The 12,800-nt window shown below is 40.2% G+C and overlaps 1 protein-coding gene across 1 annotated transcript; it reads right to left on the bottom strand.

The window, feature by feature from the left end:
* Nucleotides 1-7,895: 7,895 nt before the first annotated feature.
* slc5a7a (solute carrier family 5 member 7a) lies at nt 7,896-12,597 on the bottom strand. Its single transcript, XM_029498497.1, has 9 exons — nt 12,473-12,597; nt 11,587-11,809; nt 11,127-11,240; nt 10,596-10,751; nt 10,373-10,521; nt 10,093-10,236; nt 9,660-9,813; nt 8,683-8,900; nt 7,896-8,567 (listed from the first exon to the last, which is right to left on the bottom strand). Exons 2-9 carry the CDS (start codon nt 11,762-11,764, stop codon nt 7,896-7,898), a joined length of 1,785 nt encoding a protein of 594 aa, XP_029354357.1. The 5' UTR covers nt 11,765-11,809; nt 12,473-12,597.
* Nucleotides 12,598-12,800: the final 203 nt, after the last annotated feature.

Below are 12,800 nucleotides of genomic sequence, written 5' to 3'. Positions count from 1 at the left end.
TTGCCCTGCTCAGTTTTTATTGTATAAAGTAGAACAAGCTTGTTATGCGATTTGTACACATTTTATCAACACTGGAAAACACATTTCACACGCATTGGTCAACTGCCTCTTTCTCTTTGCGAGTAACCATCACCCTTTTTCACCCTCCTGGCTGAGGTTCAGTGTCTGTGTCATCACCATTAAAGGTTACAATTTTCCTCACAGCCTGATGGAAGATAATTGGATACAAGATATCTTCAAGTCTAGTCCTTCAACAATTTTCTGCAGAATATGGTGGTTATAATAACTGTGGCAGCTCATTTAGTCATCATGTGCTCCCTGTCATTGTCTAAAACAGTTTCTTCTGAGACACAGCAGTTTATGCCCAGCATATGAAGGTTATATTATGGCCCAGTGTATCAAGATTATATTACATAGATCATGTTATATATTTCCTTTGAGATATGTCATGTGTTGTTGACATCCTAGATTTAATTGTGATGTAGCATGTGTAGTCTAAATGTTTAAAATGACAATTTACTCCAGTTAACATATCAGGAAAAAATAACTAACCCCAAGGTCAAAGAAGTTTATATTTAGAATCAAGTTTCATATTTAATTCAGGAAATATATTTGCATCGAAACTCAATTTCGGACTGCTGAAACAAAAGAGATGAATTCTGAACTAATAAGTTTCAAAGGAATTAAATCTAAAAAAAAATATGAGGCATCCATAAACTGATACAAAACAATCTACCAATTCGAACATTTTATAGCAATAATCAAAGTGTGAGCTGAAATTGGGCCTAATAAACTAAAAGATAAAAAGCAACAACAAAAAAAGCAAAAATACTGATATTAAATTGATGAATAAATCACTTAATTTCATCCAGAAACAGTAAATATTAACAAAAAAAGGCAAAAAGGCTACTACATGTATTATGTTTTTAGATTCTGCTGGTACGCGTTTATGGTTGTAAAAGTGCATTGTACCCTGAGGAGCTGTTGGTTTGCTGTGACTTTGCGTATGTTTATATAAATGTGTGGTGGGAGCCTTTGTGCGTGATGTCAAGCAGCCTCCTGCCAAATGTTGTCAGTCTGCAGCGCACTGCAGCGTGACCCTGTCGACACTGTCTCTGTGCTCTGTACAGCACCAGGCCTTTCATCCCTCACTCAGCTCCTCCCTTTACTTCCCCTTTCTCTCCAAAACAGACTTTTAATCCCTTGCACTTGCTTTGTCTTAACCCTTGGTATACACACGTGGGGCTATGGACTTCCCATCTCGCCTGATTCCTCTGTTGGTTTGTGCTGTTTGCTTCCTACCTTATTCCCCTCCTCTGAATTTAATTGTTCATAATATGCCAATTATATAATGGGTGTTTAAAGAAGCAGGGAAAAGTAACTAAGTTCTAAGAAAATATCCCAGTGGCTCTGGATCATAGCAAGACTCATTTAGATTGGATCAAAATTATTATTATCGACTGTTATCATAATCAAACCAGTTAATAACAGTATGAGATATAAATACTCCCAGAAATGGCGTTATGGGTGTGGAATATATGTTTGAATACCTGAAAGTGTGTTTGTGAACTCTGAAGGAGCCTTTGCCTTCAGAGTGAGCTCCCAGAAGAGATCAAGCCAATCACTGAGGGTCTCTCACGTTTTATTCAATTATTATTTGAAGGCCACAGTTCTTTCGTGCATGGAAAAGGAAGGGTGAGGGGAGTTCACTTCGGTCCTTGAGAAACTAACAGATGTAAAACGATGTTTTACTGTGGCTCCTGGTTTACAGGTTTCAGGCCAGTTTCACCAGCGGTGCCCAGGAGTGCACTCATTCACAGCTGTGGACAAACTTAGTGGTGATTGTCAGATCATGGGCTCCTTCAGAACACCTGTGACCTTCTGTAACAAACCCGCAAGTTAGATCCAAGTGAACAAAGAGTGAATTCTCACAGGGGTTATGTTTCAGATTTAATCCTGCAGTGACTAGTCTTATTGGCCACTAGGGGGCAGTGGATGCGTACTCCACACCAGTTAGCAAAGAGTCACAGTTCACCCATTTCTTGGATATAAGTGACATTAGCATTCATTAATAAAAACATTTTTTTTTAGCTCCTAATGAATTTGTACTCTGTGAGCTCTGTTTTTGGTCAAAGCTCTTTAGCTGCTAAATGTTTGCTGCCTGCTTGTTTGCTTCTTAGTTCACTCTAATGTACTCCATTAGTTGCTAAAGTATGTGAGCACACCACAGCTTAAATGTACAGTAATTTTAAGTGAATTCATCATCACGTGACCAGATTACATCACTGAGTTATTTTCTTTTTGCAATTCAACTGCACACATCAGTGAAGAAAAGGGGTCACTTAACTGAGTGTGTCTTTGTGTGCTTACACGGCGTTACAGACATTATTGTTGCCATCTCTGTCTGTGAGATTGTGTGGCTGTCATTTTTCTTTTTGTGACTAAACTCTCTCTCTCGCTCTGTGTGTGTGTGTGTGTTCTCGTCACCTTCTCTCAGGGTGAAGTCTGCACCCTTGTGCTCCTCAATCAGCTCTAATGAATCCTTTGGCTCAGACTCAGACAGAGGACTGTGACTGATACTACAGTCGCACACACACACACACGTAAGACAGGGCGGGGCTGAAGGCGCATGTGCGTCGTGATGAGCTAAGAGGTACAACGACCCTCCTAACATTTTCTACCGATCTGTCCTTTCCTCCCTCACTGGTGCCTGGTCATTACCAGGCTCTTAATGCTGCACTTCCTGCACTCAATTTATGTAACTCTTCAGTATTTTAGAATTAGGTGACATAAAATCTAACCAAAAGATCTAATGTTTAGTCATCTTACAAGAAATCTTTTCTTTTTTTTTTTTCTTTAGCCATCTTAGATCTTAAATTTTAAGGTATTCAGAATAAATTCATACAACATACAGATAGTATTTTTTTATCGAAAATGTTGTGTCTTTCCTTTTAGGGCCCTCGTGTATATCTGAATGGTTCTCATTGGTCCTATCCACTTCCCTCCCTTTGCCTCTTTGTTCAGAGAGCAAACAGGTCCTCAGGGGCCAATGTGTGATTTTGTCTGTCTGTCTGTGTGTGTGTGTGTGTGTGAGCATGGCCACTACATTATTCTCCTCACTGACTTTCTATGGTATGAAATTGTCCATTGACTCTGCCCCTACCTTCCAGTCTTTAGAAAAGAGATGGGCTTATGGGAACATGTTATAACGCAGATGAATAAAGACATACAATGCTTCTAAAAATACAGTTGTTGCATCTGTGTTTCTTCCACAGTATATGTAAGTTTCACAGCAAATGTTCAAATATCATGAAATGTAAACAAATTCACAAAAATGAAAATTACTACATTATATATAATTAAATCAGGGTCTGACAGTAAACTATATATGTAGACTGCAAAACATTTTGCATAGAAAGGTTTTTTTTTTTTTGTTCTCCTTTTCGATCCCTTCACCTCTGACTGTACATGCAGGTTCAAAGGGAAAAATTTGATTGTTGTTGAGCCTCATGTTCTCTCCACCATTTGTAAAATATCGTCTGATCTGACCAATTGTTTAATTCACAGTTGTAATTTCTCATCACTGAAGCTGATTCATAGCTCACACTCATTAAGATTTGCTTGGTTTGAAGATTGCAGCAGGGTCCCAGACAGTCTACCTGCAGGCTGCCCAAATGCACCACGGCTGCTTCTATAATTAGGTTCTCGTGGCTGATTTGATTAGAGTAGCTGCTACATTCATTTTGCTAAGGATGCTCCTCAGCTGCTATTTTGATGGGGGGAGAGAAGGGTGAGCAATGGAGGAAATGGAGAGACACAGTAAGATATCACATCTTCATATGCTGTCTGCGTTTGAGAGTGGGTCCTTTTCAACTGTGTGTTTTAGCCAATTAGTCAAAAATTACATTCAGAATTTTTTTTTTCTCTCTCTCAACATTTACGTGGAGCACAAACATACTCAGAATTTTCTTCAATTTCACACTCAAACTATGATAATTTCTTTTTGTTCCCTTTCTCCCTCACCTTGTTTCCATGCTTCAGTTAGGTGTTGTACAGTGAAATTACAGGCGCCATTATTTAAGAAGGACATGAATTGTGGCTTGCCAACAAGCAAGCGGTGCCACGGCCTCAGATGAGCTATGAGCTGCCTTGAGTCACTCTGTCTGGAGAGCATACCAGCCAATTCAGAAACTATATTTGTTGTTATATTGCATTTTAAATACGACGATCCACCCTCACTTAAAAAAAAGGTTAATCCTCACCTTCTACTACCCTTCAAAAGACACACTTTCCTATTTATTTGAATAAGAAAGTGTCAGATGCATTTTCTAATTTGAAAACTCACAAATGTGATGTGAAAATTTTAAGCCTACAGGACAAAGTCACTTATACATTGAACTGTACATGACCTGTGCGCTGTAGGTGAACTTTGTATCCAGAGATTGTGGACATTTCAAGAGAGAGGGACAGGAACTGGATGCAGGTTAATATATGTGTTCAATGTTCAGATATGACTGTTGATGATTTTTTTCCCTATTTCGTATATGTATTATTTGAATAATATTAACAACAATTGTATTCTGTTCAAATTCTGATCTGCTTCCAAGTGTAAACAGTTAAAATTAACAAACCAAAACTAAATAGACAACATTTAATATTGCAAATCACATTTCTGGCAAGATGTTTGGACAGTCACCTTCTTTCTGAAGTTATCCCCGTCTCTGGCACACTAGATGTCTATCTGAATGCACCGTCTCCTCGCTGTAATCTCATCTACTCATGTCCACATGGAAGGAAAGTGCTCCAGTGGGACCTTGATTCCCAGAATTCCTTTTTATCTGTTAAGGTTGGTTGAGGAAAAAAAAAATATCTGGGTAGAAATGAGACTCGACAGTCTGTGGGAGATAAAATCTAATTAGAGAAAATCGATTTCATTTCACATTTTTAAACGTGCTGTCTGCCCATTGCCCAGAGCTTAAAGCATGTTAATTCTCCTTTTGGAAGCTGGTTAGATTCTTCCAGACCAAGATGGAAAGTAAAAATGTGAGTGTGATCTTGAGCCAGTATGACCACGCAGTTTTCAAGCTAATTTTAAAAAAAGGAGATGAAAAATAAATATCTGACCAAGTGCTTAAAGACTCTTGGAAAGACATCATGTAGGATGTTCTAAATATATCTAGTGGTTATGAATGAATGAATGTTTTTGGGAATGCATCCAAATGCTTTGTTCAAGACAGTCCTACGCAGAAAAACCCTCCCTGAACAATCTCTGTGTCATCTGTAAGTAAATGGATTGACTTTTGGACGGGTGACAGTTTTTCTCCATAACTGTTAATTATCATGAGTGCTCTCTGTGGTACTCTATGAATGCAGATGGGACGTTCTCTGCTGCTGCCCCCCACCCCTGTGGTCTCTTTATGGGATTGGTTTTAGTTCTCAAGGACGCCAAAGAGGACACCAATGATGGAGGGAGGAGGCGTAGTGAATGGGTGGGCCACTTGCGTCATTGTTGCACACTGGGGTTTGTGGATATTACAGCAATGGGTGCTCGTAAGCTTCTTCTCCCCCCTTAACCTCAACCCAGTCCATCTTCCCCATCAGTAACCCCACCCACCCGCGGCCGGCTCCTCCCAGAGTCCTGGACAAGGGAGAGTACAGCACTTAAGGCAATGTAAATAATCAGGAAGGAAGAGCTATTTTAAGATGCTGTCTTTCTCTGTGGCCATGGAGGGGGACAAAGATGCAAGCCAAGCGATTGTAATGTCAGTCACGTTTTCGGTGATGTTTTCGTGCTAGCTGAAGGGCCTGACAGACAACGAAGAGCTTGGCTGCAAATTCAATGTAAGCCTTTCTCAAAAGAAAGATGATTTTAAAAAATGTATTCTCCAATGACTGAACTATTAGGTGAAGGTAATCATCTATAAACCTACCTTAAGCTTCAAATTTGAATAGACAAGAAGGCTTAAAATTCATTAATATTATTCTAGTCATTGACTCTGACAATAATAATTCCTAGAAAATCCTCCCCACGGCTGTAAAGATAAATCTGAGGTGGTCACAGAATGTTTGAGAAAATGACCAAAAAAAGCCAGAAAAAACAAAAAAACAAAAAAACTTTTCTCTGCTAAAACTAAAATATCAAACAATCTGACCGTAGTGACTTGTTGGTTGAACCCATGCTACGTGACAAGGCATTTCAAATCAAAGAAACTATGTTTTAAAAACCGAAGGGCCATAAATGTCAGAAGCAACTGCTGAAAAACCCCCCACAAGCGGACCTCGTCTTAACAGGATCACAGCGTTGTTTTTCTGTCATCACTGTGACCAACTAAAGGTAAAAAATGTTTAAAACACACTACACATACACACACATACCTGATTTAAACAAAATTACAAATCAATAGTATCCCCACCGTGGATTGTTGAAAATTCGGAAAGCAAACATGAAATACAAATGTTATCTTCTCACAATGGTAGAGTTTATATACATTTTCCTTAAATTTCTCTTTTATTTGATTCTTTTCATCTTTTAGGACATCAAAAAATAAATAAACATCTTGATAGCATCATTTCCATCTTATTTGAATCATTTTTCTGTAAATCCTTTTTTTTTTTTCATTATATGTATACAAACATAGACGCCACAGAGAAAATAATCTGAAGACTGCAACAAATAAAGAGCTGATTTGTAAATCAGAACCCGCTGCCACATTGTTCTGCAACAGTTACTATTTGACTACGCGAATCACAAACAAAAACGTACACAAACATCAGTAGAGGTACACCACTTGATATATCTAGATCTTTTGCAGAGGTTACATTCATATTCAAGTCTTTGTTCAGTGCAGTCTGACCAGAGGCTGCACTGTGGGAGTAAAAGTATCTCTTTTTATAAGCTTCATTAAGGCTGCTGAATACAAGAAGGTGTCAAACACTAATTTATACTGATTCATATGATTCAAACTGTTTCTACACCTGACAGTAAAGAGCTAATGCTTTAAGTCAACTACCATCACTACTGCTTGTATAGTTTCTATTCAGCGTGATAAATGTGTGTTCCTTTCTTGATTCACGGTACTATTCACACATTCGTCAGTAACAATTAATAATATACATTAGAGATGTGATTACCTGTTGAAACTGCTTCAAAGGAACGGAGTCCTTTGGGTTAATAGAGCTGATGTAACACTTTATGATATTAAAGTATGTTTTGTGTGTTCATTCATTTATAAATTAAAACATAGTTGTCGCAGCGCTACAAATTAAATTAAATTAGACAATACGTGAATTCATTTGTTTGATATGGCACATTAAAGATGTAAGATCATCAGTTGTTATCTGTCTTTTGTTGCTCTGTTTTTGGTTCCACTCTAGCAGACAGATGTTGAATCGTTGCTGCATTCAAACTGTGTTTGTGTGTTATTGCTTTTCATTTGTTACTTCACATAGTATTCCCTCCTCTTAAACTATGGTTGTGCTGTCACTTCAAGCCTGTTTTATATTTCACCACTTATCCTCTCCTGCACTTGTTAATTATCATTTTCTTATTATTATTATTATTACTGATAAAAAATAAAGTTGGTGAAAATCTCTCTGAAGTTTATCTGCATTCCAGTTCAAGAAAGGACACCCAGCTATCTTTAAGTACTATATGAATGTATGTGCGATTGATGTACAACTTCTCCAGACAATCAGAAAGCTGCTACACTACATATCTACATCCTGACATGGCTGGTTTCCAGTCAACAAGTGGCATGTGGTTTGTTGTAGTCCCAAAGGGGGAATAGTATGCTTGTTGCTGACTTGTTTTTTTTCCATGTCTGACAGAGTAACGAGTTCGCTGGCAGTTTAGTCTTTCATTTTCAGTTTTTTGTTAAAATGACATCCTGAACTTGTCATTCTTCATCGTGTTGGGAGAAGTCAGGACTGGATTCCTCCTCCTCTTCTACAGTTTCTGTTGGCAGTGTATCACGACGAGTGAAGGCAGCCGCCAAGGTCACACTCAGGCGCGGTTTGACGGATGTCATCTCCGACAGCCCAATGTTGTTGCCACGAGCAACAAGCGTTGTTTTATCCATAATCTCACCACTGTGTTTGGACACCACGGCGTCGAGAAAGTCGTATTTGTGTGAAATCTTGCCGCTCTCGAACAGGTACTTGGCCAGGTAGGAGAAAACAGCATTACCCAGAAAAGATGCGAGCATAGAGACGGTCTTAAAGGGGAATTTCTGAATGACAACTTCCTCCATTTCTCCGGTCATGTGATGCATTCGCTTCTCGGTGGTCCAGCCGGGGTAATAAATGAAGGGAGGCAGCTGTAGGTAGGGCTCGCCTCCACCTATACGCAACACCATGCCAAACAGGTAGGCAGCCACTGAGCCATACGTGTTGGTGCCTTTTACGAAGAGCACGCTGAGCAGCTGGGGGAAGATGATCACATAAACCAGGTCGGAGCTCAGGTACCAGAGGCCGTAGACTGTCCCGGTAACCAGTGCCATCACTGTGGCAAGGCCACCAAAGACAAAGATGGTGATGCGCATCACCCACACAATCTCACGGTCAGATGCCTGAGGATATAGGAAGGAGTGAAACAGGAATTAAAATGTATACAGAGCAGCCAAATACTAGCAAAAAAAAACAAAACAAAACAAAACTGCCAGTTTACTAAACAGGTGTACTCACTGACTGTCTGAAGGCGAGCTGGTAGATATTCCTTGCAAACATGGAGCTCGCTGAGAGGATGGAAGAGTCCGCGGAGGACATGACAGCTGCAGACACTGCGCCGAGGCCAAAAAACGAGACGAACGGTGGACAAAGGTGTTGGAGCACGATGGGTAGGATCATATCTGCTTGATCCTTTTCTCTGGGAGGGACGGGACCATAAGTTGTCTGGTTCCAGTCTGAAAAACACATCCAGTATGCACAGTATACATGTGCTGTAAATTTCTGTCGAAATAAGATTGTTCATGTTTAAATATTAAAAGCCAGTTCAATATATAATATATAGAATTTAAGCCAAAGTACAAAGTAAGAGATTCAGTTATAACATATTGACATGTCATTGACAATGTCATGTTTGTGTGTATGTGCTGTCATGGAACATTTTTATTTTTGTCCATTTACGTTCTCAAATTTATGTTTACCTGTTTTGCAAACACCTAGCATTAGACAATATTTTACTGACGAGGAGAATAGAGGATGTTAAGTGTCAGTTGTGAGAATTAAATGTCTCCAATTGCCAGGATATGCTGTGTAGATTTTCACTTTAGCAAATTCAGTCTTGAAATGATATCTCCCAATTTACTGCCGGGCAAGAGTTGTGTATTCAATTGTTTATGGAAATATTTTACCACCTTGAAATCTGGATGTGAAGCCTCTAATTTGGTCCCATGCCTCCATCTAATGTAATATTTATACAACCAGCATGGTCATTTAACGGATTGCTGCTTCATAATGGATGAGGTGAACCAGCTGCTATTTGCCAGGCTACCTGAGATCTGAGGGGACCCCCCCACCCAAACCCAAACACTAACACACACATACACACAAATATACGCACTAGTGCAACACTTCCCATAAAATCCAATCCAACTCCCAGCTTCACTCTTCCATCCACACAAAGAGATGAACCAAACACTACGTAATGTGTGCACTCTAACCTGTGGAGGCCCCGATGGCGCCGATGAGAACCGAGGGCACAGCCATAACGAGGCAGCCGAAGGCAGCCAGGAAGGAGAGGACCTGAGCGTAGGTGGCTGAGGAAGCAGAGAGGACTCTCTGGAAGTAGACCTGCCAAGGTATTCCTCCAAGCATCTGCAGCACAATTACAGACCACTGAGTTTTCACACAACTGAGCCCAACCCACACATCTAAAGCTTCAACTAAATTATTGAATGTCCAATATACTTTTTATTTGTTCACCTTAACAGCAACTGTGACATATCATATTTGATTCATATGTAGATTTAATTTGAGAGTATTTCATTTGTTATATTTTTCTTAAATATGTCAATCAACTTGATGAGTTTTAAGGATTTTTGTTTTTGTTTTGTTTTTACACTTTATTTGAGTGAACTGAGGAACTTGCTGTACCAGGAGGCAGAAGTTGTCGATCCAGATCCAGGTGTCGCTCTTATTAATGCTGCCTCTCCAGGGTGATTGATAGACCTGCTTCACTGCTGTAACAGTGATATCTGACACGGCGGGGTTGGTCAAAGCAAAGGGGACACTGATCCACTGTACAAAGCCAAAAAACGAGAACAGCCAAGTCACAAGCCAACTTAACAGACTCGATGGTCACTGTAATGTTGGATGACTTATACTATGAAGATACATTCACTTCCTTTTCACTTTCAACTGAATATGAACCTACCAAGCCAACAAAGATACAGAAGAGCTGCACCACATCAGTGTAGGCCACAGAGTACAGTCCTCCAACCAGGGTGTAAAAGATTGCAATGAGTGCTGAAATAACCACAGACATCTTAATGTTGATGTCCACGATGACGCTCAGAGTAGCACCTGCACAAACGGCAACATAACATCAGACAAACACTCAACGAGCGATGAGTTTGCTTTAAAAACTGTGAACTTACCGAGTGCAGATAAGATGGCCGCAGACCAGAAGATCTCACCCATGAGTGCAGGTATGAAGAGAAGGCCTCCCATGCGCTTCCCGTAAAGATGCTGGAAAGGGTCCAACATGGTGACATAACCTCGTGAGCGCATGGGCTTGGCGAAAAAAAGACCCCCTGGGACCAAGAGGGCACAGGAGACAGACGTCACAGTCAGAGGGACATGAGTCACCAAGCGCTCCAAGCTCCTTTGGGTCTAAATCTTGGCTGAACGACCTCAAGTGTGGATATCTATATCTATATCTATAGATCCAGTCTTCAAAAAAGATTGTGTGAAATTCAGAAAACTACTAAAAATAAAGTCAAGTATACAGAGGATTATAAAAAAAAGATATTTCTGCTCAGAACCAAAAGGATAATATTTGTATTAATGTGTGCAGGTATGTTTCATTTTAAAGTCACACTAAATCTTGGGCTATCCACCTTCTTGCAGAAAGTACACACCTGGATTTTAAGCGGTTTTAAATATGAGATTCGTGCACAAGCACTCACCCACAACCAGACTGAGGGCGTAGCCAAAGGGAGCCTGTGCCCAAGCCAAACCAAAATCTGGCAGGTACACATACTCAGCTGTGCCATTGATGTACCCTCCTCCCACCCAGGTTGCTGAAAATCACAAAAAAAGTCACTAAGCACAGAGAAATTTTGATTTAAATTGAAATTTGAAGGGAAACATTTATTTATATGCTTATATTTCTTTCAAGAAAACCATTGAGAGGATTCACTAAAGCTGCTTTCAATGAAGACCATTCTGGGACAAACACTTCTTAAAGAGGGTGCAGATAGATATTCAAAGTGAGTCCAAAAAAATTTTTTTATTTCTTTAAGAGCAGAATTATCACATAATTAACAGAGAAGTGGATTCATAAAATGCACCTAAATCGTTCTGGGTTTTTTTTTTTTTTTTTTACCAATTTTAAGACGGTTTTGTTGTTAAAGTTTCTGATTTTACCTGTCATGGTAAATCCACCGACAAATAATCCAATGTCCCTCCCGCCGACCATGATGGTCTCGCTGCGGTCGGTGCCCTCCCCGGAGTTTTTGTTCTTCCATGCTGCCCAGATGCCCACGAACAGGATCAGCAGGTAGAAGACCGCGATGGCCACCAGCCCCTCTACGTGGATGGTCATCGTCGCTCGGGTCTGGCTCTAGGACCGGGACGGCATGGAGACCTCCTGGGCCGCCCGGAGCAAAGGGATCATTTATAAGAAGTAGGCTATGGAAAATACTAAATAAATAATCATTATTAATCGTTTAAATTCTCAGTTTTTGGGGGATGTTGCGCGATTTGGTTTAATAAAAGATAGATTTTTGACATTTTTGACCCGTTGGTGTGAAATAAAACGCAAAAAAAATCAGAATGGCATAACTGAATATTTTTCTTTGGGCTGATTTTACAGATTTTAGGTGTTCCTGGAAACAAATCCAAGAGAGAGCCATGACCCTTTTTCATGTCTTTTGTGTTGATCTTATCATGGATTATCATGGATAGTTTGGCTTTTCTCTGAAACATTTAAGTGCAAAAATGTAAAGTAGATCAATAGCAATAACATATATGAAACAAATGTTTGAAAACAATGAATATTCTCCTCCCACTGGCTGTAGGTTTTCCTTCAACCCTTTAATTCGTCTCTTCGGTCCATCTCCTGTCCATCTCTAGTGACACGTGCGTAAAAGCCAAATTACGCACAGCCATTCACGATAGAAACATAACCTCCCTATTTTGTACTACTTTATTATATGTGAAAAATAGAACTTAAGTAAATTCCCGGGGAAATTACAGGACATGCACCGCAATGCTATTTGCTAAAAAAAAATAAAAATAAATCGGAACTTACTTGAAGTGAAGCTGGAGTCATGTGCCGGGGCAGCTGGGGCAGCTGAGGCGGACAGCGGTGAGCGGAGCAGGCAGACCTTATGAAGAGCCTCGTCCCCCCCTGTGGCACCTCCAGCGACATTCAGGAGAAACCCAGCTTGAAATCTCCCCGGTGACTGACTGAGGCTTATAAAGCCCCCCTCCCCACCCCCCCACACAGCGCAGCGCGCACGGCCCGACGTCAGATCTGCCCGAAGATTCCTTCACTAAGCAGCTAATAGATGGACAGCGTGGCAGGAATTTTAATGGCAACGTTGCATTTTTTTACTAATTCATCTATATCGACGTCT

This window comes from Echeneis naucrates, chromosome 3 (genome assembly GCF_900963305.1).
Source record: "Echeneis naucrates chromosome 3, fEcheNa1.1, whole genome shotgun sequence".
NCBI lineage: Eukaryota > Metazoa > Chordata > Actinopteri > Carangiformes > Echeneidae > Echeneis > Echeneis naucrates.
The sequence above is the reverse complement of the archived record's forward strand: the minus strand, read 5'-3'. Positions and strand labels throughout refer to the sequence as shown.